The sequence below is a fragment of the Heterocephalus glaber genome, unplaced genomic scaffold (assembly GCF_053883595.1).
Source record: "Heterocephalus glaber isolate CG9 unplaced genomic scaffold, H.glaber_assembly_v1.0 deba00000937, whole genome shotgun sequence".
NCBI classification, from domain to species: domain Eukaryota; kingdom Metazoa; phylum Chordata; class Mammalia; order Rodentia; family Bathyergidae; genus Heterocephalus; species Heterocephalus glaber.
This window is the reverse complement of record NW_028258173.1, coordinates 1696602-1722823: the sequence shown is the minus strand read 5'-3', so window position 1 is coordinate 1722823 and position 26222 is coordinate 1696602. Positions and strand designations below refer to the sequence as shown.

Below are 26222 nucleotides of genomic sequence, written 5' to 3'. Positions count from 1 at the left end.
GATGTTACAGACCTTACCAGGAGTAAGGACAGCCGTGAGGCTACCAGTTAGAGTGCTTTCTTCTTGCTTAGGGTTTTTATTTTGTACTTGCTGGGCATGTGGAGTGGTAGAGTGCTTGCCTAGGACTCCATCCCCGGCACAACAAATACAGAAATAAGTACATAAAAATTATTGTGGTAGATATTTTAAAAATTGGTAGTGTTTCCCCAAAACTTCTTTGCATGTGAATTCAGACCCCTCTGCACTGCATTTCAGCTCAGAGCTGTTCATGTCTAGCGGGTCCCCAGCACTCTGTCCTGAGCCTTCCCTGGTACTGCTGATGGAACATGTCCCAAGAAGTGTCTTGGGTTTTCCAAGCCCCCGACATTTGCATCATTTTTGTTACTGACACTTTCTTGATGATCACAAAGTTTTCTGATGACAGCCAGGTCACCTCCACCTTTTCAGTGTTCCTTCAGTGGTTTGTGGGTAGAAACGTCCCATTGTACGAGGGGCCAGTCATTGGGTGGGGCTGTGCCGGGTGTCATGGGTGTCATGGCTGCTGCTGGTGCTGGGGTAGAGATTCGGAGATTGTGAAACACAGGTGTCTGTGCAGTGAGAGAAATCCCCATCTTGATCTTCGGAGTAGGTGAAGGTGGGGCGCTTCCCTGCCTTTAGGAGCTGATGTCTGTCCAGGAGAGAGTTTGTCTCAGTGGAGCCATGTGTGGTCAGGGCGGAGCCTGCTCACAGCAGGCAGGGCCGTCTTGGTGCTTCCAGGCGAGGCTTTTACACCAGAGAATAATGGTGGAGACAGCTGGAGTGGGCCTGGCTTCCCTCTCCCCACCTTGCCCCTCTGAGCCTGTGAGAGGGGACTGTTGAGCCACCTCTGCCCTAAGTGACCATCTCTGGCATAAGAGGCTAACTGTCCACCGCTTCCAACCCTCACCCATGGAGGGCGCATCTTATCCCTAGGGTGGAAATCCTGGCCCCTGATGGGCTGGAGGGATGGGCAGATGGGAGCCCTGGGCTTTGATCAGGCCAGTGGCTGGCATCCCAGCTCTATAGGGGGAGGGAGCTGGCCAGCATCACCACTCTCACTGGCTCTGTGTTGGAGGACGTAGAATATTGGCCATGGAGGGCCTGGGCCTTGCAGCCTGCTGTTATCTTGGGTAGATTTCACACTAATCCTACCAGGTGTGATGTGAGAGTTCTGTGGGCCTGATATCATTCCCCCTCACACTGGCTTTACAGGGAGCTCACAGGGCCCCATGGGGGAGCCTCTGGCTGAGGGAGCATATCCATACCCATCAGCGGATAGGTGGCCTAGTCAGGATCGGAGCAGACCTTGACTTCCCAGGTGCTGCCTCTGCCCTGTCATGCAGGAGTCCCAGGGATTTCAGACAAGATCTTTCGCTCCCAGATGACTGTTTTCTCATCAAAAATTCAGTGAGATGATAGGATATTTCCTGGTGCCTAAAGTATCAGGTCAGTGGTGACCAGGCCCATCGGTGCATGGGGCTGAAGGTTCTTCAGAGAATAATCACTGGAGGCTGGAACACCCAGCCCCTTCCTGGGCATGGAGGGTCGGGTGTTCTCTCCGTAACAACACCGAGGGGCCAGCGCACTGTATCTGCCAGAGCCAGGGCCGGTGGGTGGAGGGACAGTCCCAGAGCATTCCAAGGCTGCCTCCCGGCTTGCTCATCGCTCGTTTCTCTGCCGCAGGGGGCCTGGCCAGTGCTGTCACAGGGAAGAGGATGGCTCAGTGAGTGGCCTTGGCTGGGGTTGGGCCAGGTGTCAGCAGAGCCTCTGTGATCAGTGGTGATGAGAAAACTGCTGATCAGCCTCTCTGTGCTGGATGTGAGGTGATCCTGCCTTGGTCAGCCCAGGCTGCTGTAACATAGCACCCCAGACTGATGCTTCATCTTACGCTTACCCTCTCACGGTCCTGGAGGCTGGCCGTCTGAGATCAGTTATGAGCAGGGCTGCTCCACCTGAGGCCACTCTGCTGGCAGATGGATATCTCCTCCCTGTGTCCCCACGTGCTCATTCTCCTGTGTGTCCTAATCTCCTTTTACCACAAGACACCTGTAAGATGCTGATTAGCTCAGAGCCCACCTTAGTGACTCATTTCACCTAATGGCCTTCCCCCCCTCCTATTTTGTTTTGTGTGCTGGGGATTGGATCCAGGGCCTTTACACTGAGCCAAATTCCCCTGCCCTTTTTATTTCTTATTTGGAGACAGGATCTCAGGAAGTCACTATCTTGTTCAGGCTGGGCTTGAATTTGAGATCCTCTGCCCCGCCTCCCAGAGTGCTGGCCACATGCCCAGCTCCCCCGTGGCCTCTTTAGAGACCCCATCTCCAGCATAGTCACTAAGGTCCCGAGGGCTGGGGCTCCAGTGTGTGCATTTGGGAGGGATGCAGTCCAGCCCCTTTCCCCCTGCCCCATGGTAAGGTGTGGTCCACTGGGGAGGGTCGTCCTGAGTGTTGTCTTGTTGGCAGCCATCCATTTCTAGGTCAATTGTATTTTGAGTCCCTTCCAATTTCACGCATATTGCAGCCCTCAGCTTGTGACAGTGGGGATCCAGGGGCCACACTGTGATGTCGTTATACAGCAGTTGGCTGGGAAGTGTGGCTCCAGCTTAATGCTATCCACAAAAGACAGCAGTTTAAATGCACACCTCCACGCAGGCCAGGTGCCAGGCAATAAGTTCTGTGACCCAGGCCAGAGCAGCCATATACTAGGGGGCTGTCTGCAGCCCTGCTGGGGGTGTATCTTCTGGAGTTGACATGGGCAGGACATGCCGCTCAGACAGGAAGGATGGCCAGGCTGTTAGGTCCTGTGTCCGACCCTTGCTACCCTGGGCTCCTGGACTGATGGGTGATGTCCAGCGCCTGTGGGAATGGCTCTCACAGTGGGTCAGACGGTGCAAGCCTGGCTTCTGCCCTTGCCTGGTGCCCCCAGCAAAGCTCTCTCAGCACATGCCCACATGGGACTACCTTGTGTGGCCAGGTGCCTGCCATGCTGGCCTCAGGTGTAGCTTTTACCATTGGGGACCTCTGCCCCTGGGGACCTCATGCAGGAGGAGCCAGATTTGAGGTGTCTGATCGCTGCAGACCCCTGGAGAGAGTCAGGTTGGGCTGAGGAGTTGAAGGCTTCCAGAAGCAGAGTTGGTGGGGCTGGGGATTTAGCTCAGTGGTTCCAGCGCCTGGCTCGAAAGCACAAGGTCCCAAGTTTGATCCCTGGTACCAAATAAATAAATAAATAAATAAATATAAATAAATCAGGCAAAAGCAGAGTGGGTGCTTGGGAGGTTTGGGGGACCTCTGAGCCGGGACATGGTGTGAAGACCACAGTGACCAGGTGAACCAAATGACCACACTGGTATCCTTTGTGGCATTGTTTTCAGCCAAGGCCCCACTGCAACCAGTGGAGCAGGGCCCTGTTTGGTGGGGGCAGGCAAGGGTGACAGGGAAGAGGACCTGCCTCTCTTGCCCTACTGTCATATCTGGGCGCCCCGCCAAAGACACAGGGAGTCGCCCTATTAGTGTTGGCAGCTTCTCAGGGGAGCCACCAAAGCTGAGAACCAGAACTGCTGCAGTACTGCAGGGTGGCTTCTGCCCGGGCCCTGGTGGGACCTGTCCCCACTGCTCTCCAGTTCCCTCGGGCTCCCCTTCCCTGCCACCCTCTTGGCCAGGTGGCCACTCCTCCCTCAGGGCCAGGGACTCAGCCTCCGTTCTGGGCCAAGCCAGCTCCTCTCCTGGCTCCACAGAAAGGTTCTCGTTTCCTGATGCTGGCGCCTATGACTGAGCAAGTCCACGGCCTGCTCAGCCGGTGGTGGGGTGAGGTCAGAGGGGCCCAGAGCGGTTCGTCCTCCTGCCCTGAGCTGGGAGAGTTCAGGGCGGGGAGCTGAGCTCTGCTTGGGTCGCTTCCCTTGAGAGCCTGTCCCGCTAGCTTTTGTGCTTCTGCCCGCTCCCCAAGAACCATTCCCTTGCAGAAGCAAGGCATCCCCTCACCTTCTAAACTCACGCAAACAGCTTCCAACCTCCTCTGCTCTAACCAAGTTAGACGCAGCTCAGCCCCAGGCAGCCCTCCCACCACTCACCGAGTTTCTGGAGTGGGCTTATTCCTTCAAGAAGGCTCTGCCAGTTTTTAGAGGGAGACAGAGGCTTCACAGTTCCACCCAAGCCGTGGTGCTCCTTGTTGGGGAGGCCACTGCGGGTGTCCCCCAGGCCAGAGGCTGCCTCTTCCCAGCCCCGCCCACAGCAGAGGGCTTTTCCTGGGGCCTCAGGACAGCCAGCCCCAGGATGGGAAATCCTTTGGGCGGGACCATGTCTATATACCCTCCCAGTGTGCTCCAGGTGCATGGGCCTAGCCTCCTAAGCTGGGCTCTGTCCCCTCCTACATCTTCCACCCCTGCCCCTCCCCAGGAGCTGGTGTCCTGGGCAAGTCTCGCCAGGGGACCCTGGAGCACAGCCACGGGACACTGGGGCCTGTGTTTGTGTGGCAGCCCTCTCACCTGGACAGTGGCACCATTGGGCTGGGGGGAGCCAGCACCCCCAAAGATGGCTCTTGCTTTTCCTGGTGAGTCCCAGCATCAGTGGGAGGGGAGGGGAGGGGAGCAGTGGAAGGAGCAGGTGGGTGGCACTGGGCCTTGGATTCTGGTTCTTTTTTTTTTTGGTACCGGGGATCGAACTCGGGACCTTGCGCTTGTGAGGCAGGCAGTGGAACCACTGAGCTAAACCCCCAGCCGGCACTGGGCCTGGGGAAGCTGGCAGTAAGCAGTGTTGGCTGGAAGCAGGTGGGGCACTCCAGGAGAGGCTCGGACCAGAGCGGGTTGCCTCGCTCTTCTTTCTGATGTTGCCGGAGTGTGGCTTCTTGAGGGATGGCAGTGGTGCCATTGTGGAGTGAGATTGTGTGTGGTTGTTTGGTTGGCCTGCAGCTGAAGCCAGGACTTGGCTCCACCAGGAACTGAGAGGCAGGCTCCCTAAGACCCTGAGCCTCATTGTCATCTGTAAAATGGATCATTGGGGCCCTGGGCACTCAGGGAGACTCCCAGGGTCCTCTGAGTGCCGTGAGGGTAGAGAGGAAATTGGGCCTAGCCTGCTGCAATGCAGGTAGCATGTGTGTGTGCTCTTGTATACACACACATGTACACCCATCTCCTCCTTTGCTAGGAGGGGCCTGGCAGGAGCCAGGGCTGCCAGGTAGACAGGATCCTGACCAGGCAGTGTGCAGGAGCAGGAGGGGCAAAGTTCCTTGGTGGGACTCCTTTCTACAAACACTTGGCTTTCTTCTCTGCTGCCTCAGGCATGGGGTGGGGTAGGGACAGCTGTTTTGGCTGACCTTTGTCCTTACTGGCCTGGCCAGTCGTCAGGTCAGCCAGGACCGTGTGGGAGTGGCCAGCAGAAGGAGCTCCCAGGGTTCTCAGTATCTTTTTGGTGACAGCCGCTAATACTGGTGGGCTTAACCCCTCCCACTTCCTCCTACAGAAAGAGACAACCAGCCCCCTCCCCCGGGGCCCTGCTGGGGACCACACCATTGGGCCTGGGTTCCTCACAGCTCCGGGGCTATAGGGTGTTCTGCTTTGTTACAGTCCTGCAAGGAGGGCAGCTGTAAAGGGCTTGACCTGTGAGCACCCTGGGCAGGGCCCACTTCCTCCCCTGGCCTTTCTCAGTATGTGTGCTATGGGGGTGAAGTGGCTGTGTCTCGTCCATAGCCTCCAGCACCTCACCTGTCATGCAGAGGTGTTCTCTAATAAATATTGCATGAACAAGTGAATAAGTAGAAGAACGCAGGTGCTAAATATAGTTCTTGGTCCCGAAAGCTACTGAGGAACAACTCACAGTCACAGTGTGCAGCAGCAGGATTTGAGCAGGTGAGGTTTTCCTAGCGCAACACAGGTATCATTGGAATTTGAAGGCAGGGTGGTCCCTGCTCATCCAGTGGGATTGTGTCCCAGCAGGATGACATGGTCAGGGCACACGGGGCCCTGGAGAGCCCTTTGCACTGTCAGCCCCTATAGCCCCCAAGTTTCACAATGAGCTTGAGGACAGCACACTGAGCTCAGGTCACCCTCCTCGTGGAAAGCTGGCCTCTGGGCTGTGCACAGCGCAGTCAGTTTATTTCCTCAAGATCAGGATTCTCCCTCTGCCCCCTGCATTTTGCTTTGGCTCCCTTTGGGGTTGATGAGAAAAGACATTCCCTTCCCCTTTAAAGCAAACACCCACTCCCTCCAGGTGTTAGTTCAGCTCCCTCCTGGCAGATTCCTGCAGAAAGGACTTTTGTTTCCTTGCCTGGGAAAGAGAGGCAGGTAGCCACTGTGAAGTGCTCTGCCACCCAGGGCTGGGTGGTGTTCACATTCTCTTCTGAGGGAGGAGGAGGTAGCTGAGGCAGAAGCTGTGTCCACTGCCAAGTACTTCCGTGGTCCCTCTTGGGAACCCAGGTATGTTCTGAAGCCCCTGCCTGCCGGAGATGCCCACAGGCTGGACAGGCCCCTGGATTGGCACCTGGCCTGGCCGGGGAGGGTGGGCCTGGAATGTGGTTCACTGCACAGGGCGCTGTCTGAGTTGGGGGCAGGAGCCTCCATCCAGGGCTTCTGTGCATGGATTTGGAGCCACCTTGGTTTCTGATGGGTTGGCATGGCCCATTGGGTGAGGCCCAGAGTGATGGGTGGACTTGTCGGCTCAGCACGACCTCTCCCCAATGGAGATGGATCCCCCACCAGAGCCCTCATGGTTGCTGGGAGATGGGCTGACCTGAAGGAAGGGCCGTGACGTTCACCAGGATACCAAGGCTCGCTCTCCAAAAGGCTGCTCTTCTCGCCAGGGCCAGGCATGGTCCGCAGAGCTGGGAGGAGGAGCTGCCTGGCCCTTCCCCAGCAAGAAGCCTCTGTGCTGTCAGCTCAGTGGCATCCACACCTCTGCCTCCACGCCCAGACAGCAGCACCTGTGTGTCCTGGTGGGCTGGCTGGCACTTCAGTACCCACATTGCCTTGCCTGCTTGCTCTGCATTCCTTGAGTATGAGCTCAGCTGCGACACTGAGGAAGTGAAACTTCATGGCTATCCCTGTGTGTCACGCAGAGGGTGTGCCAGGCACCTTGGCGACCCATCTTGCTTGGCCTTGGTGGCTTCTGACATTTTCTTCTGTCACTCAGGACATTAATGGAGCTTGGAGCACTGGTCCCGGATGGGCCTGTGGGCCTGCAGCCCCGTTCTCTAGGGCCTAGTGAGCAGGGGTCCACTCACACACAGTCCACCCTCTCTGGGGCCGTGTTCTCAGACCAGTGTCAGTCTCATTGGTGTGATGCAACTCTGCTCCCAGTGCACACACATGTGCAGAGTACACCTTGTGAATACATGTGAACACATACCTGATCACACATGCACACACGTGCATGAATGTGCACACACTCGCACATCCACAAGCACGTGTGCATGCACATATAAGTACGTACACATGCACACAAACGTGTGCTCATAAGCACACATGCATGAGACGGGGATTTAGCTCAGCAGCACCACACCTGCCTCGTAAGCACAAGGTCCTGAGTTCGATCCTCAGTACCAAAACACCAAAGCACACATCCATGAGCACACATGCACATAAGCATGCACACACACCAGGACACTGGACTCAGTCGAATTTGCCTTTGCCCAGTGTGCCTCCCTTCTGTTCTGTCTCATTACAGCAGTCCTGCCCTGGCCTTGCTGCCACTCCTGGACCTGGGGGGCAGTTGGAGGAGCAACCCTGCTCAGAGCTCCCTCTACCTCCTGAGCTCCATCTCTGCCCAGGATTCTCCTGCATGTCAGAGCAGGCTCATCTCGCTGTCCATGTGACATCTCTGCCCCAGGCTGGGCTTGGATTTCACCTGTCCAGAGCCCTCGTCCCCAGTCCTGTGTGTAGCCGCCGCCGCCTCGGTGTTGCTGCCTGGTGTGCAGAGCATGAGGAATCCAGGCCTGACTGGTGCTGCCTTCCCTTTCTTCAGAGGGCTGAGCTGGGGCTTTCCCAGCATCCACCTGGGCCTGTGGCTAAAATCTCAGCAGCCAGAGGGGACATTTTTTTACTTTTATTAGTATATGTTTGTGATACATAATTAATACATTCATTGTGAGGAGTTGGTACATATACTGTGTATCATATCTGCTCAGACCCTTCCTGTCCTGCCTGGGATAATCACTACACTCAGTTCTCCTCCTGTTCTTACCTCCTGTTGCCCCTCCCACCACAGCACAGCCCTGGACCTGGGCCTTTGCACTGGTTTGGCCTCCTGACGTTGTCTCCAGGTGATGATGATGGCCCGCCTCCCTGGCTTCCACTTTGCTGCTGGGCCCTCTCTCCCCAGCTGAAGTCTCCCCTTAGCTCTGTGGGACTTTGTCCGGCTGGATAGGTTCCCACACTGGTGCTGTGTCCAGGAAGGCAGAGCCACCCGACTGAGGATTTGGCCAAGCTGTGCTACTGTCTGCACTTCCTAGCCTGTGGGAAGCCTGGCACGGCAGCCAGGGGTCAGTAAGTCCAGACTACATGTGGGTGGTTGGCAGCTCAGAGCTTGAGCCCTCATCCCACGAGAGCGTGGGTCTTGGTGTCCCCTGGTGTGGACACCCTGCCACACCTCAGGGCAAGGGCCTGCAGCACGACAGGGGCGGGTTTCCCAGAGCTAGGTTCTACACTGGGTGCGGCTTGATGTCCTAAGATGTCTGTCCTCCTCATCTACTGTGCTGGTCCTGCATCCTAGGACAGGAGCTGTGACAGGGTTTCCTTGCCCGGGCCAACAGTCTGGGGCTGCGTAGGGTTGCGAAGCCTCCTGTATGCCTGCAGAGCCAGCCGACTTCCCTCCCTGTTGTCCTCAGGAAGGCTCGGGCTCACAGCGTGACAAGAGTCAGAAGGGTTAGGATGTGGCCGAGACAGGATTTTCTTTCAAAGTTCCTCCTGGGGTCCTCTCTGTCTGGGGTTGGCTGTTGACAGTCGGTGCATATTATGCCAGTAGAATTCTCATATGGCTGCTGTTTGTGTGTGCCTGTTTTTACGCCATGTAATTAAAACATTTATTTGGCCTTCGCAGTGAAAATCTAATTTCTTGAGTCTAAGAACTGCCGATATTGGCAGGGAGACCGAAGTCCGTCAGGCAAACAGATCCTGGAGCCTGTTGGATTATTCATAGCGTGGTATTTGCAAATCAGGCTGTGGATCGCTCTAATCAGAGCTGATGTTTGTAATTGATGTGTTGAGTTAGGGTTTTAGCGTGGGGGGCGTCACTGAGCGTTTGTGTGTGGCCGGCGGGCAGCCTTCTGGGGCTGACTCAGCCCTGCCAGCCGGGTAATGGTGCCTCTGCAGCCACGTGTGTGCTGGCGCTGTGCCACCTGCCCTGGAGAGGGCTTGCTTCTTACTCTGCAGGCCCCAGAGCCAGGTCTGAGCCTGTCTGCAGGGTACCTATGTGAACATGGAGCCTCGGGTCACCTGCCCAAGGGCGTTTCACAGGGGCAGAGCTGGGATTTGAACTTGGAGCCTGAGGTGATGTCTGCCCTGCATTTGCTCCCCACAGGGCCCTCCCAGAGTCCTGGGGTGGATGCAGCAGTGACACAGTCTCTCTCTGCTTTCTTCCAGACCATCATGGAGCAGTTCAACCCCAGCCTTCGCAACTTCATCGCCATGGGGAAGAACTATGAGAAAGCTCTAGCAGGTAGTGCCCTGGGCAGATGGACTTCGGCTCAGCCCTAGAGCCCAGGTTGAAGCCAGAAATAAAACCCAGCGGGCTGCCTGAGGCTGCGGATGCCATCAGAGTGACTGCATGTCCTCACCCTGTGGGTCATCTTGTCCCAGGGCTGTGGTGACAAGCAGGGTACCGAAAGATGGGCGTGGTTGTCCGCCCTCCAGGGTTACCTGGAAATGGAGGGCTGGCATACACAGGACACCATTGGTGTCATAGCAAGAGTACGTGCGGGCCTGTCCCCGCTGAGTAGACCCTGTGCAGCTCCAGGTCCAGGAACCAAGACTGAGGTGTGAGTGGCTGGGATGGCCCGGCAGGACCCTTGAGGACGTCCTTGTCCAGCTCATGAAAGGGCCGGATGCGGACCCACAACCCTTGGATCCTGGGTCTGGCGGGGCCCAGGCAGGGCTGAGTGGTGTGCTCTTTGGAGACCAGCTGTTCTCTGTGTACTCCTGCAGCTGTCCGGGCAGCACTGGGCTGTCGCTAGCTGTGACATCTTTATAGGTGACCTCCCCCCCCCCCAGCAGGAAGGTCATGTGTATCTCCAGATAGGCACCACATCTCTGCCACCCCCAAGTGAGCCGAGGCTGTGGTCCACTGTTGGGAAAGGAGAGGGCTCAGCTCTTATTCTCTTCCTGCTACCTTTACCCCTTGGCCACTTGGGAACAAAGCACCGTGACGAAGCACCGGCAGAACAGGCTTGTCCCTGGCCTCCTTGTGTCCCACCGTCATGCCATGGAGAGCACTCTGTCCTGCGGCCTGGGTCCCCCCCGGCACTCTGGCCCTTCCTTCTGAAGCACCACCACAGGCAGGGCTGCCCCTGCGGAAGGGGAGTGACAACAGTGATCTGTACAGGCTGAGAGGTTACTGAGGCCGCTCCAGGGAGGAGCCTGTCCCTGCGGGTGGCCTCTGTGGGCATGAACAGGTCCGGGCTTCCCTCTTAGGGTACAGAGAAGAAGCTCTGCAGCCCGTGTGTGCCAGGGTCCCCTGTGCCATCCTGGGATGGCTTCACTTATCCCCACCCCATCCCATCCCTCTGCAGCCTAAACTGGGTCACACAGCCCCAGGGACCCGCATGTCGGAGCTCCAGAGGCCCCTTGCTTATGTATCTGGATTCTGTCGCGGGAGCTGTCCCCTCAAGTGGAGAGCCAGCCTGCAGTCTTTGAGACATCTCAGACCCCCAGACCATGGCAAGGAGGAGCCCTGGCGTGGTGGCAGGCATGGCCACTTCCAGGCCCTGGCAGAAGCTAGGTCCGGTCCACACCCCTGCCATGGTATGGTGTTTGCTCATGGTGGCCCTGCCCTGTCCTCACAGGAGTGGGCTTGGCCTGTGTCTGCGTGCTGACCCAAGAAGAGACTTTTGAGGGGGTGGGAAGGGAAGGTGACGTAGAGGTGGCAGAAAGGTCCTGCTTCAGGTACTGCACACCATGGTCAGACTGTCTGAGCGAAGCTAGTTTCTGGGCTCTGAGAGCCCCCAGCCTCTCATCTTCCAGCCCATCTGCCTTTCCTTGTGCACCTTGGGTGTGGGAGTCAGAAGGTACGGGACGGGTTCCTTTGGGGGCTGGGAGCAAATGTGCAAGTTTCAGCGACAGCACCTTTTCCCAAAGCTATTGTCCGTGAGGTGCTCGGTGACCTAAGCCATGGAGAACTCTCGCTACCTCCTGTGGCTCTCCCTTGGGCGGAGAGTTCTGTTCCCAGGTGTCCCGAGGCAGGGAGTGGCCGTGGCGTCCTTTCCTGGCTGAGCTGGTGGCCTGGGCTATGACCTCCTCCTCTTTGATGTGAGCTCAGATTTCCTTCCGGGCCTTTCTGCCTGCCCCTGGGGCTCCTCCCAGGTTGTCCCAGCTGTGTGCAGAACCTGAGGGTGACTTCCTCTTCCTGTTTTCCTGGATTGTTTATGGGACATGCTCAGTGTCCGGGCCCCACACCACTGTAGCTGCACCACACCCAGAATCTTGCTCTCTTGCTGTCCTTTGGTTTATTTTAAGAAGCCCACCCTCCCAGGTGGCAGAAGCACTCCCACCCCCTGGGGACACAGTCTTGTGCCACAGAACAAATTGTGTGCACTTAATTGAAAACTTCATAAATAAAATTTGATCAAGTGCCCAGTTATAATCCCCTAAGTGGGTTCCGTAGAAAACAGATTAGAAATTGGGATTATGCCACTGAAGGCTGCTCCCCAGCCTTGTTCTCCAGAGCTGCTGCCTCGGCCTTCATGCAGCCTGAAGGGCAGGATGGCTGGGACCTCTTCTCAGGTGTAGGAGTCTGCCAAGGTACCCAGAGAGTCCAAGAAGGTGCCACAGTGGAAGCTGAGACCTATCAGCTTCTGTGTGAATTCGCCGCACCTCAGCAGGAGCTGCCCAGCTGGGCTAGGGTGTGATCAGCCCGCTTCTCCCTTCCCCCCTCAGGCCAGGGTTACCTCTGAGTTGACGTGAGCCCCTCTGGCGGCAGCAATGCCGGGTTATGGGGTTTGGGGGGAGTTTGTTTGTTTGTATATTGAAGGTTGAACTCAGGGTCTCACACATGCCAGGCAAGTGCTCCACCACTGAGCTGTACCCCCAGCCCTTTTTATTTTATTTTGAAACCAAGACTTGCTAAGTTGCTCAGACTCGGCTCACATCTGTGATCCTCTTGCCTCAGCCTCTCCAGGAGCTGGGGTTTCAGGGCTGTGCCACAGCACCTGGCTCTCCAGCAGTGGCACGTGTTCCCCATTGAGTCCTATCTTGAGACTGGGGACAGGGGAAGTGGGTAACCCTTTGGATTTGGTTCAGGGCCCTTGGGTGAAGCAGGGGCCTCTATCTTCCCATCAGCTCTTTGTCTCACCGAGTGCACTGGAAGCAGAGCTCCCTCCCCCTGTCGCACGGCACGTGACAGGGTGCAGCGCTCTGCAGGTGCCTTGAATAGCTCCAGACCTGCACAGTACACAGTGTTCTTACACATACAGGAACCACCAGGATTGGAGTGAAGTAAGAACATCAACAAGAGACAAGGTGATGTCCGGCCAGAGAGTCACAGCAGGTGTATTCTTTGCAGTTGTCCAGGCACACAGGGGGGTCAGCTTGAGCTGCAGTCGGTGTGTTTTTGCTGTGGGTCTTGTCTGGGGCTTGTGAAGGAAGTAACTGCCCTCTCCTCCTCTCTCTCAGGTGTGACCTTCGCTGCCAAAGGCTATTTTGACGCCCTGGTGAAGATGGGGGAGCTGGCCAGTGAGAGCCAGGGCTCTAAGGAACTCGGTAAGTCTCCAGACTGCAGAGCCCAGAGTCCCTGGGTCATCCCATGTCCCAGACCAGTCTGGGGTCTTGTTCACTTTTGACCCTTCTTCAAAGTGGGATCAGATTTTACCTGTCAACAACAAGCAAAGGTGTTTTAAAATGACACATGCCCTCAGAGGCAGCGACCTCACCCCCTCCTGAAAGTGGGGGTCCCCAGGCAGGCTCGGTGCTGTTTGGAGGTCACGCTGGTGGGCTCATCTTCCATAGGAGCATGGCACAGTGACAAAAGTATCAGAGGCAAACCCCAAATGGCCAACAGGGGGGCCATGCGTGGAAAATGTGACTCAGCTGCTAGGGTCTCCTGACACAGAGTCACCGCTGGTGTGAAGATTGGTGGAAGGGATGCAGGTGCAGGCATGGTCTGACCCGTTTTGCTTAAGTGTCACACATGTAGACGTTCAGTAAATGGAGGAGTGTCAACAGGTGGAATTCCTGGGTACTTATATGCTTTTCTGTGTTTTAGAGATGTTCTGTGAGAAGCTTAGATTGCTATCAAGGGACCCAGAATGTGGAAGTCACGGGCTGCTTGCAGTGTCAGCAAGAGCTTGGCTTCGAGTGGAGCCCACATTTTCATGGTCCCCCTGGCCAGGGCATCAGTGCCATCGAGGCAGCTGAGGTCTCCCCTCCCTCAAGGGGATGCTTTGGCCATGGTGTAGGCCGGGGGTGGCCTGGCCTGTGTGCTCCGCAGTGCCGGGATGGGCTGCAGCCACAGGCTGACAGTGGACCAGTGAAAAACCCAAACTGGTTGAGCACCGCTTGGAGTCTTCCAGCCTCTGAGCACAGGGCAGGCTGTCTGTGTCTGGCCTCCTGGTCCACGAAGCCTCCCTGCAGTCTCTTTTCCAGGAAGTGGGCCTTGTGTCTGGCCAGCAAGGGCCACAGGTAGAGATGCCCAGGTGGAAGCAGGTTGGTGTGACAGGGCAGCCAGGCTGATGCGCTCTGGCCTCTGTTCAGTTTTTCTTCAAAGCCCAGAAGCTTCCCTTGGCTCAGGCGAGGCCCAGGTTGTGTGGGCAGGCTGGGTGCTGGGCTCTCAGGGTCGGGGACCTCAGCCTCGGGCTGTGCACGCAGCTCTGCCTGGCCTCACCCACACTCTGCCCCGTGTGCATCTCCTCACCTTGCGCATGGACAGACATCCCACTTGTGGACGGCAGGCTTTGGGGTCACCTCTGCTGCTCCTCGCTGAAGGTGACGGAGGCCTGCCAGTGTCCCATGGGTCTCAGATTCCCGAGGCTTCCAGAATCCCTGAGGGGCTGCTGAGCTGATAGGTGTGACCATGGGCCTGGCCTGGGGTGAGGGGGACAAGGCCATGCATGGATGCAGCCCAGCGGAGTGGGAGACCATGGGGTCTCAGGCTTCCAGGAGGCCATGCTGTGCCCCCAGCTCTGGCACGCGAATGTGGGTGTCCAGCCTCAGCTTGCCACACCGCATCACATGAAGAGGAGTGGTCCTGGGCCGCATACAGAATATATAAGATAGTTCAAGTATGTAAGAAACCAGACTTCCTGTATTTAATATTTTCACTTATTATGTTTTAAAACAATAGGCCCAGGTTTAATGAGAACTTAGACGTCTGCTTAATAACAATAACCAGACGCTCGGGCCGGTAGGTTAAATACTCTGAGGAGTCTAGTTGCTGCGTTTTACTTGCCAAGTTGCACCATGTGTACGGTGTTGGACGCAGGAGGGTTTCCATCCTCCTGTGTGGTGACACGGGAGACAAAGTGACCGCTGCACATCCACGCTCCCCCTCCCACCCCCGGTGTTCTGTGGTCACCTATGTGGTCTGTGGCTGAGCACTGCACAATTGAGTCCTGAAAAATGTCACCAAAAAATCACATAATCCTGTTAAATGTTTGTGGCTTTACCTATGCTGAACATTTCGTAGAACAGAATCGCACAGTCTTTATATGTCTGGCTGCTTTCACAGAGCGGGTTTTTGATGTTCATGTTGTGTGTATCAGGATTGCCTTCCTGTTTATGGCCATGTAATATTCCAGTGAGTCTGGACCACATCTTCCACGTCCATTAATTCTTTGAACATCTGGATTGCTTCCACTTTTTGGCTGCTGTGAACATGGGTGTACACATGTATTTGTGTGAATGCATGTTTTCATTTCTCCTGGGCAAGTGCCTGAGAGTAAAACTGCTGGGTCAAATAATTGGAAATTGAATTTTTATTAAAGCATTTGCTTTAAAAATAAGTTGGTTCTTTTGCCAGCCCCCTCCTGCCCACGCCCTGCTTCTCAGAGGCAGCTGCCTCCAGCTCCTGTGCTATTTTCTCCTGTGTGTCTGAACGACAGGTTAATGCTATTTCTTCTTCTTTTTAATTTTAGATGTTATCTAATGACTTCTTATGATGGAAGATTGGATGTAGCTTTTTTTTTTCTTTTCTTTTTTTTTTTTTTTGAAACAGGGTCTCACCATGTAGTCCAGGCTGGCCTTGAACTCACTGTGTAGCCTTGGCTGGCTCTGAACTGGAATTATAGGCATGTTCCACCATGCTCGGCTGGATTTAGCTTTTTCATGTTGTTCTCTTGCCCCACCCAGAGTAATGATCACAGTTTCTGCTGAAATTAATGCCCAGTGTTTAGCTGGGTGTGGTGATGCACACCTGTACTCCCAGTATTCGGGAGGCTGAGTCAGGAGGATTGCTGAGAATTCCAGCCCAGCCTGGGCTACATAGTGCCTTCAAGGCCTGAGTTACAAGGGGAGACCCTGTCTCAAAAAGCACAGTGTTTATATGATGTTAATACAAATCCCTGTCATAGCTAAGACACAGTGTGCTATGACGCCTTGTTTTTGCCCTTGATTGGGCTTAATTGGAGCATAAGCTGCACAGATTTGCATGTAGGGCAGGAAGAGTTCTGACGTGTGGAACCCTGTGGCCAGGATGGAGAGGGTGGACTTTGCCCGTTCCTCACAGAGTCCTGGGCCTCCCTGCCCGCCCTCCCCATCTCCAGGCAGCCCTTTGCCCGCTGTCTCTGTAACTGTCTGCAGCCTGGTTGTGAGGGGAGCCATGGGGCCACTCTGTGTCCTCTTTGGTCCAGCCGCTCTGGTCTGCGTACGAGAGTCCTCCAGGTGGCCGTGCCTTTCGGTCGTGTCCTGCGTGTGGATGGTCCAGTTTGTCACTCATCTCTTATGGACCTTTGGGTTGTTTCTAGCTGGGGTGCTTTCAAATGTGCACTTCCCTGGCCAGCTAGTGATGGTCGTCTTTTCATGCGCTCATTTGCCAGTTGTTTATCTTTAATGAATTGACATTTCACATCTTTACCTCTTTGGGTTTTTGTCTTACTGACTTAGAAGTTCTCCATATACAAGATATCTCCAAATACAAGTCCTGTGTCGGGTGTGTATTTTGCAAATATTTTCTCTCAAGTTGATTTTTTTTTTTTTCCTCAAGTTGATTTTATAACAACATTTTTTTCTTTTTGGTGCTGGGGCTGGAACCCAGAGCCTGGCACATGCTAAACAGGGGCCCTACCACTGGATCATACTCCCCCAGCCCGAAAGCTTTTAGAACAAAAATGTTGAGCTTTAACAAAGTCCAATTGTTGGATTTTTTTTTTTTGACATGGATTTTTCCTATGACTCCGACTGTGATTTTGATTATGGTAAAGTCTGTCTCTTGTAGAGTCAGTAATGGCCTCACACCCTCATTTGCTTCATCTTCCGTGCTGATTTGTTCCAGGCCCGCAGACCGCGCTCTTGGACTTATGTTTGCTGTTTGCAGTCTGGGTCGTTTCTTCTTCTAAGCCCCCTTGGCAGTGCCACGGGCCAGCTCCAGCCCTCTGGCTCCCTGCCGTGCGTCGGGGCAGCTTCTGGGGCCTCCTGGGCTGCCGCCCCTGTTCTCTGGGTACCTGTCTTTTCCATTCCTCGGTTATTCCTTCCTTTAGGAGAATCATCTCATTTTTCTCAAGGTTCCTGATGGGAACGGGAAATGTTTTGGGGATGTGCTTGTCTGCAGATGTTTTCCTACCTGGCCCTGGTGGCTTGGCTGGTGTAGAATCCCAGGCGGGAAGGGATTTTCAGTTGGAGTCTGGAGCTGCCACCTCACCACTGTCTTAACTGCTGGTACTGTAGGGTCCAATGCCATTTGATTCTAATTTTTTTTTAATGTGAGTTCTCTTGGTTTCCCCTCCCTAAAAGCTTTTTCTGTTTTGAAACTTAACCCAGGGCTTTCACACTGAACTACATGCCCCAACCCCCTTTCTCTTCTTTAAGAAAGGGTCTGTTGGGCCGGGGATTTAGCTCAGTGGTTCCGCCGCCTGCCTCGAAAGCGCAAGGACCCAAGTTCGATCCCCAGTACAAAAAAAAAAAAAAAGAAAGAAAGAAAGGGTCTGCCTGGCTGAGTTCCCCAGGCTGGGCTCAGACTTGTGGTCTTCCTACCTCAGCCCCCCAGAGTGCTGGGATTACAGGCATATACCATCTATTGTAGGCACACAGCCAGCCGTTAATATTCTCGTTAACCTGGACCTTACTACTGTAAGGCGACTTCTCTGGACCAGTGAGTCCAAGTTTTATCTGTTTTGATTGGTGCTCGTCCTTTTCCTGTCTACAGCCTTGGTCATTTCTGGTTCCTTTCTCCGCAGTTTGCCCTTACTGCTCCGGGATGGTAGAGGTGAAATGTAGCTCTCTGCTCTGTCAGGGTTGAGCCAGAGCCCAGCCTGAAGGAATGGAGCCCAGGTCTGGGAGAAATGGGGGGCACTCTGCCTAGACCTGCCTTCGACAGGACCCTCAGTTGTTTTCAGTGCTTAATCCTGAGTTGGTCTTGAAATCCTAACTCCCTCGACCTCCCTCCTCACCTCCTGAGTTCTGGGACTACAGGTGGGTGCCACCGTGCCTGGCTTTGGTGATTTAATCGTGATGTCTGGAAAGCAAGGCTTTAGCTCACCCTCTGCCCGCCGATCTCCTTCCTGGGACCTCTCGTGGCCAGGGTTAGCGGGTGAGCAGTGGTGCCAACCACTTCTCCTCCTCCCCACCTGATCCTTGCTCCGGCATGCCGGGGTTCCTCCTGCCTTTTCTTCTGCAGCAGGAGGAAGTTTGCTGTGGCTCCACCCTATTCACTGGGCCCACAGTCAAGTCAGGACAGTGCAGCCTTCCCTGTGCCGACCCTCGCCTGGTGACTGCTGAAGCTTCTGCCTCCCCTGCGGACCCCCTTTCCCTTTGCTTCCCAAGTTTCATTCTCCCCAGAAATAGTGACGCCCTGTGGCATTAGCTAGAGGTCTCCCTCCCAGTCTCAGTGGAGAGGTGGCTGGGCTGGACGAGGGCCCAGCTGCTCAGTGGTGAGAGCCTGGGAAGTCACTTTCGCTTCAGACAAGGAGCCAGGGCCGAGTGCTGTCCCTTTGTTCCCTGCCTCGCCTTTAAGCGAGGAGAGCCCGCCGGCAGCGTCTGCCTTTGGTCCACTTGGTCCTCTGTGCAGCAGCCCCAGCCTCACGGTGGGGAGGTGGCCTCGGCCTGCACACTCCTGAGTGCTCCGCTGAGTCCTCTGATTGTCAATGGAGTGTTTTCTCCCCTGCAGTGAGAAAGTCTTTGCAGTTGACTCTCTGGGCTCCACTTTGATGCGGCAGGGTGCTTAGGCGGGAGTGAGGGCGGCTCCGAGTCCCAGCATCTTCTCGAGGCCCTGCTCTTCCCCTAGCCAACAGCCATCCCTCGCCGCCTGTCTGCTGCCTGTCTCCATTCCCTCCCCAGCCTCATGTCTGTCGAGGTTGCCTCAGCACCAGCTCTGGCCGGAGCAAGTGGGGTGCAGAGGCGAATGCACTGCCTTCACAGCCACTTTGCTGTGAAATGGTGTGCCTGGATGTGAATGCTGCCTTCCTTGGGTGTTTTGGTGCTTGGGCCGACGAGCAGAGCAGCTCAGGGTGACAGGGCCCCCACCCAGGGCTGTCACTGAGGTCTGCACACATGCACTGGCCCCAGGACCCAGGGGCCTGGAGAGTGGCCTGAGGAGGATGGGTGGCATGTGGGGGCAGAAGTCATGCGGTGTGCCCTGGACCCAGGTCCCTGCAGGGCTCACGTTCCTCAGCTGGCTGGTACACTTGAGGATTGGGATTCTCTAAAGTATGACGGCAGCATCTGTGCCTCCTGCTCCTCCCTCTGTCCACTGCCCACCATGGCGGCTGGCCCTGGAGAGGCCTGCATGGAAGCTGCAGGGCAGGGGGTAGGGAGGCACCTAGCCTGCTGCTGGGGCCTTGGGGAGCACATGTGGCTACTGCTGAGGTTGTGAGGGTGGAGAGCTGCTGTCCAGTCTCCTTGCTCTTCACTGTGCCTCTCCTCGGGGCTGCATGCTGAGCACATCCCAGCTCCTGGGCTGGCACCTGGGTGCACAGGAGCGGGCTCACCCTGAGCCACCTGAGGGGAGACAGGTGGGAGTGGGAGACCAGAGTCCCGATGTTCCTGCTGCAGCTCACACACCTAAGCAGGTATGAAGTGGAGCCACTACTGCAGGAGCAGGGAGCGACCTGTCCCAAGAGGACGGGGTTTCCTGGGAGGTGTTTCTGTCCCAGTCCTTGGTGTGGATGAACTTCCCATGTGCATGGCAGGGCTGTGCTAGCGCTGGTCCCCCACAGGCTGTTCTGTAAGCCACCGGTCTCTGGATGCCTCTGCTGTGTGTGCTTCTGGCCGTTGAAGGGCTGCTTTGTACCTGCCGGTGCCCACAGCACACTTGTTTGTGATCACAGGGCATGTGTGAGCTTGCCAGGTGCTCTGGGCCTGGGCTGAGGCCCTGCCTTCTGCTTGGCATCCCTGGGCTCCCCAGAGTGGGTGGGAGTTCCATGCCTCGGAATGCGGATGTTTGCAGGCAGGTGGCTGCCACCCTGCCTGAAACTCTGGGCTGGCCTTCAGTCACTGAGTCATCGAACTGAGGTGTGGCCTGGACAGCTCCTGCAGGCTTGGCTTGCTGTCTACTTCTGGCTCAGAGGCAGCATTCCCCCTGCCCCACTGGGAGACCATCCTGGGCTGTGAGTCAAGCCTCATTTTTTTCGCACACCAGCCTCCAGTTTAGAGGCCGAGGATGGCCTGTCTCTGCACGTGACGTCTCTGGAATGTCAGGGGCTAGGCAGGCGGAATCCCTTTGGGCTGGGACCCTGAGGGGCCCTCAAGGCTGTCCCCCCAGTGGCTCCTGTTGGCCATGGTGGTTCAGAGCTGCTGCCTCATCCATGCTGCACTGTGGTTAGACTCCCATGTTCTCAGGGAAGTTGGGGGCTGTCTGGCCATGGCTGCCTCTCGGGTTGGGCAGAGCCATCCACATCCAGCCAAGAAGTCCAGTGCATCCCCAGCCTCATCTCAGGCCTCCCCATTGGTGCGTGACAGCTGGCTCTTGGATGTGTTTCCCGCTGTCAGACTCTTTAACAGCGGGGACCTGCCTCGGAGACTGCTAATCCTCCCAACAGACACCTTCAGAGCCTTAATTAGATCCACGCAGCAGGGGCTGTGTCAGCGTCACGACCCTGAGGGGCCTGACACCAGGTCCTGGCCGGTCCTCGGCCTCCATGGCAACTGCTGTCTGGCAACAAAAGGAGAAAGTGAGGGGAGAGCAAGGGAGAGGTGTCCGGCCACACCCAGCCCGCTTGGCTCCCGCTTGGCTCCCCTTGCAGGCGGATGCTCCAAACCTGAGCTGGCTGACTGCAGTGCAGTGCACCTGGAGCCTGAGGGTGGCCGGGAGCCTCCAGGCTCAGGCAACCTGGGCTCCTGTGGGGGATGGGCCTCCAGCTCTGGCCACCCTGCCGAAAGCTTTGTGGGGCTGGGGAGCCTGTGTCGGGAGAGATTAATAACAACCGTAATTGGATTTTCTGTGGCCCAGGACACAGCTCTGTGGTAGCGGGAGGTGGCATGGCGTGTGTTCGTGTTTCCCAGCGTTGGGTCTGCTCTGTGGCAGGAATATCAATACAGCAGCGGTGCCAGGGCTGGTGACTGTGGTGCCTCTGAGCCAGTGACCAGTGGATTCTGATCAGAAGCAAATAAGGAGCCATCATCAGCCCAATTCCGTCTGAGCCTGTTCCCTGGAGATGAACGTTGTTGCCCAGCGACGAGGCAGGTGGAACCAGAGCAGAACGTGGGGCCTTGGAGGATGGCTGGTGGCCTCCGCCAGCTCTGCTCCTGTTGTAAGAAGCATGGTCCTGTCCTGTGTCCTGGTGGTGTAAGGCAGGAGGCACAAACTCCTTTAAGCCCCATCCTCCAGAGCCACATGCAGACCCCAGAGTCTCTGAGGCCTTGGCTGCCCTGTATCAGGACAGCCAGTCTGTGCCTTAGGTGCCAGGGCCATAAGAGGGCTCTGCGGGCCCCCGGGGACCCCCAGGCTCGAGGCCGGCCATCTGTCCCCCAGCTGAGGCGCTCCTGACTTGGCCTGCTGTTTCTTGGTGGCAGTGCTAGCGCCCAGGTGAGGGCAGAGGAGGCAGGAATGTCCAGCTGGCTGGGCATGGTGGTGCATGGCGTAATCCTAACACTCCGGGAGGCTGGGGAGGGGAAGCATTATCAAAACGGAAGCATTCAGTAATCGTTAGCCGTTTCACATGCAGGTGACATTGCCTGGCTGCCTCCCGGGCAGAGTTAACCATCCAGAGCGTGAACACATCACAGACAGTCCCTAGTCCAAGTGCCCACCAGCAGTGTGACCACCATCTCTGTGGAGTGCTGGGGGACACTGATGGTGGCTGGATGGGTGACCGCCCAGAGGTCCTTCCATGCGGCGATAGTCCTCTAGGACTGGCAGTGCTCCTCTGCTCCTGACAGTGGCACTTCTGTCCATACTGAGGCTGGCTGGGGCCCCAGGACAGATCTGGGGATATTCAGTGGAAGTCTGGCATCTTCTGCCTGTGCAAAGGCCTCTCCTCTGTGGGATGCACTGGTCACCCCACCTGGGCCCTAGCAGAAAGGCTGGCACTGGGTACCTGCCCGTGGTCACTGGCTGTGCCCTATGAGAGATCGTACCAAGGTTGTTTGTTGTCCTGAGCATGGCCACTGGCCCACACATTCCTGGGTGACATTAGCCCACCTCCTTTCTCCACCCCCCAGGGATAGCACAAGCAGAGGCCCGAGAAACTTCCTGGGAAGAGGCAAGTTTGCCCAGGAAGAATGCAGTGAGGCTAATCCAAGCCTTGATGGGGCTGCCCACCCACACTGAGGGCATCCAGGCGGCCCCCTGGGTTGGGTGTCAGGTCTGCTGCACCAGGGGAGCTTGGTCAGCGTGCCTGGGGAGGTGGGAGAGCCCCTCTGCCCCTTCAGACTTTGTATCTTCTTGCAGATGTCAGGCAGAAGAGAAGACGGGCGGGGTTCAGGGGCAGTGAGGGCTGTGGGAATGAGCGGTGCTAGGCGGGGAGGACCAGACAGGCCTGGGTCCCACTGCTGCGGAGCTGGGCCAAGGCCCCGGCTGCTCGGCCTCAGTGGGAGGACATCAATCCGTGCAGTCCCTGAGCCCTGTCTCCACGGCTGTGCATGGCCAGGCCCTTGGCAGCAGCCCACCCTGGCCACCGCACAGACGCCTGAGCCTGAAGCACGTACTGCCACCCTGGGGCAGGTGAGTTGATAGTCTGTGGGCCACGACCACCCAAGGCTGTCCTGAGATTCTGAGGTGCGAACAGACTCCAGGTGACAGTGGTCCTTGACCTGAGCTCACAGCAGGTTGGGGGAGGCGGTGGCGGCTCAGGACAGTGCCCTCCTTTCCCTCCCTGCTTCCAAGCCCCAAGGACTCCCAGGTCTGATTGTTGACACAACATTGATATCCAGGTGGCTCTTTGGACTTGTTTTGTTTCAGAACAACATGACCATAAGCATCGCAGTCTGCTGTCATCACCATGGCAACACAGCCATTGATTTTCTGTTGGTTTCCCCAGGCCAAGTTCCACTCTAGCCTTTTTGTAGGTGGGAGAAGAGCCTACTTCTCCCAAGGAAGCACTGGAGGCCGGAGGACAGCGGGGCTGGTAGCCTCAGAATGGAGTCCTTCTGCCCATCTCAGCTCTGGACCCCTCTCTGTGGCTCCGGCTGCCCGATGCCCCACAGCCCCCTCAGCTGTCTGTCTTTGGCTAATGAGAACTCCTTATTCATGCCTCACTCAGGCGTATGCTAATTAGCTCTCGGAGGTGCCTTTCCGCTTGGGAAGCCACCGGAATAATCGAGCATTATGGATATTTGCTTCAGAAGGCTCCGGAAGGTGATACGTGCTCACAGCCAAGTTTGAGCAGCTGACCCTTTGGCTCAGAGCCCTCTGCCACCAGCAGAGAGAGGATGATAGTGCTGGTATCTTTCATAGTGACAGGATGGCTGAGGAAGGAGTCCACTGGTGACACCCTGTGGTGTAGGATCCACCCAGCACCAGAGCCTCAGGGCTCCGGGTCAAGGCACCTGAAGGGTCAGGAGTCCCCTCTCTGCACCCTCCAGCTCCATCTGGGCCTGGCAGACCTTCCAGCACATTCTACTGTCTGTGACATGTGAGAGAGGTGGCACAGAACCACCTCCTCCATCACGGCACATGCTCACGCCAGGGTCAGGGCCCCCAAGTCATGGCTGGGCCAGTCCTGGCCTTCCTGGCTGCTCCTCGGGTGCCGAGCTGGGCAGGCTCCCATGGCCACTAGCTGCTGTGGTCCTCCTGCTGGCTCCTGGTCCCAGAACTTCGTGGCCAACTCTCCACATTCCCCCTGCCCGGGTGATGTGCTCTTCTCCCAGCTGGGGCACCGGGGCAGAATTGAAGAGGCTAAGCCGGCCCAGCCCACAGGCCCTGGCTCTATCCTTGTCCACATCTCTGGATCCCTTCATTCTCCAGGACCCTTTTGGGCTCTTCAAGGCACAGAGTGGCCCTGGCCCGGCCTGACCCATTGTGAGCTGGGAAAACAAAGCTTTTCCCCACATTCCTGCCTTGAGTCTTGTGGCCCGTGAGCACCTCTCCAGGTCCAGCCAAAGTCCCTGCTGCTTTGAGGCTCACGTGTGTCCCTCTGACCTTGGTGCTAGGTGGAACCTCGGGGGAGGGCAGTTTCTGCTCTATCCTGCGTGCAGCCTCCTGGATCTGGATTCTGAAGGAGCCGGGGAGAGAAAGCGGCCACGTGTGGGGCCTGCTTTTCAGCAGCCTGAGGGCTGGGGGTTCTTCCTCCCCTTTGCTTGTGTCCTCTGCCCTGTCCCTGTTCTTGTATTGACTTTCTCCTAGGCACAGGGGAGTGTCCATACTCAGCCTTGAGGCTGTGGGTGTCCTTCACGGCATCTGTAGGGTCCAGTCCTGCAGCCCTTCCCCCACAGAGCCTGCAGTGTGTCACCCTCTGGGTGCAGGGACATCCTCAGCCGGCAGACAGACGGTGGACAGAGGCCCCTGCTGCTGGGGAGGACGCTGTGTGGTGGCAGTGGGTTCTGGAATCTGGTTCCTGGGTGGCCCCTTGTGTGGTATTGGGCCCTCCTTCCCCATGCTGCCCACCCTGTCCCAAGCCAGGACTCAGCCAGACTGTGTACCTCGGAGATGGAAGCCATCGTCCCACCCTGGTGTTCTGGCTCCTCCACTGTTTCTTGGGTTAAGCAGGTTGCTAGAGTTTTCATTGTCTGGGTTGCCTTTTGGACACTGATCCTGTGGACCCAAGGTGCTCACCATGTTAGGACCCGAGCCCAGGGGGGCTCTGGCCTTCCAGAGAGTGCGCCCAGCCCTGGGACCCTGCAGCCAGTGTGCCCCCGCTGTGACCCAGTTTCACCATGGAGTAACCCCGGCCGCCTTCACAGACCTATGCTACATTGGTGGAAATGACTTTAAACTTAAGCGGAGGATTGGCTCCAATCCGAATGAAATGCCTTCATGGTCCTGTTGAGGGTCAAGAGCCTCATTTTGGCCTGGAAGGCCCTCGGGTGGGGTCTGGCCCACCCCTGCTTTGACAGACGGAGGCTGCCCAGATCTGCAGGGGGCCACACCCCAGCCCACTCTGCACTCCCTCCCGCCTTCCTCACAGTCTCCCAGATTCACACTCCCTCTCAGCTTCTTGTCATCTGAGGATTATAAGAACATGTTGTATTTTCTGGGTAAAGAGAAAAAATGCCTGAACGTTTAAAAATGCCACTGTTGTGAAAAACATGCAAGGGGATGTTTCTAGATTAAAGAGACCAAAGCATGCTGGCACGGGAGCAAAGCTAAGAATCCCAGTGTGCTAGAAGTTAGCGAATTCCTCCCAACCCACACTTAAGCCTGTTGGATGCATCTGTATTTGTTTAGGGTGTTTTAGAAGTAGCCCGGGTAGATAAAGCTCTAGCTGGTGAGAAGGAGGGGCCACAAGGGCTGTTTGGGGACTCAGGAGCATACTGAGGGCTGCAGGAGAATATGTGTCATGGTCACCTTCCTGCACGTCCGGACAGTGTGGTAACAGCAAGAAGTCCTTGCTATTGGACACAGCTGAGGTGCTGGGGGATGTCACATTGTCTGCAGCTGGATCTCAGCTGGCTCAGAAAATCCATGTGTGCACATCTGTGTGTGCACATGTATGTGCCTTCCGTGCATGCCTGTGTGTGCACCGATGTGAGCAGCTTGTGTGCACATACATGTATTAGGAGAGAGCTAAGCAGACGTGGGCAGCACTAGCGTCCAGGGGAGCCATGGAGGAGGTGAGCTGTGTTTGCCGTGCTATTCTTGCAGCATTGCCCGTAGGCTCCAGAGGTTGGGCTGGGGAGAACTCGTCCAGTCTTCTAAGCCACAGGAAGACGGGCCCAGCGAGGCTATGCCGTGTGCAGTGATCTCCTGGCTACTTCCCACTTTGTCGACCCAGGGGTGTTCCTGAGCAGCCCGGGTATGGTTGTGGTACCAGCTGTCTGCAGCTGCGGTGGATCCCTGCCTGTCCTCAGAGACTCCTGGTGGGTGTGGGTTTCAGTGGGAGGCAAGCCCTGCACCTGTGCTGGGCTCGGGAGGCTAAGGTAGGAAGGTCCGGAAGGGGCAGGGAGGTATCTTGCTGCCGCACCCTCTTCCCTACCTCTGCACCACAGCTGCCACAGCCAGCTGGAAGCTTGGAGCCTGAGCCCTGGTTTGCTCTCCCTGTGTTGTACTGATTGCTACCCTCTGCTGTTTCCAGTCTCAGTAGCCTTCACAGTGTGCTCTGAGCACACCAGATGGACCCTCTCAGTTGTCACCAGCGTGACCTTGAGTGCTTGACCTTGGGTGAACCTGCCTGAAGACTCCTGAGATTTGCCATTTTGGGTGGTTTCTCACTCCACCATGCTCTTTCTGGAAGTTTTAAAGCATACAAGGGACCGAAGATGCTGCTCAGTGGGACAGTGCTTGCCTAGCATGTACAAGGCCAGGGTTCCAACCCCAATGCCACCAAAA

At 56.5% G+C, this 26222-nt stretch overlaps 1 protein-coding gene across 11 annotated transcripts in view; it reads left to right on the top strand.

Moving 5' to 3' along the window:
* Window positions 1-26222, top strand: part of Baiap2 (BAR/IMD domain containing adaptor protein 2) — a 66351-nt gene that overhangs the window by 6788 nt on the left and 33341 nt on the right. For 8 of the 11 annotated variants that reach the window (XM_021241136.2, XM_004860909.4, XM_013078123.3 and 5 more), the window contains exons 2-3: window positions 9584-9659; window positions 12827-12913. In XM_021241136.2, the coding sequence (XP_021096795.1) occupies window positions 9584-9659; window positions 12827-12913 (163 nt within the window). The remainder of the gene's footprint in view (window positions 1-9583; window positions 9660-12826; window positions 12914-26222) is intronic. The other 3 variants (XM_087208320.1, XM_087208318.1, XM_087208319.1) reach the window with 1 other exon arrangement.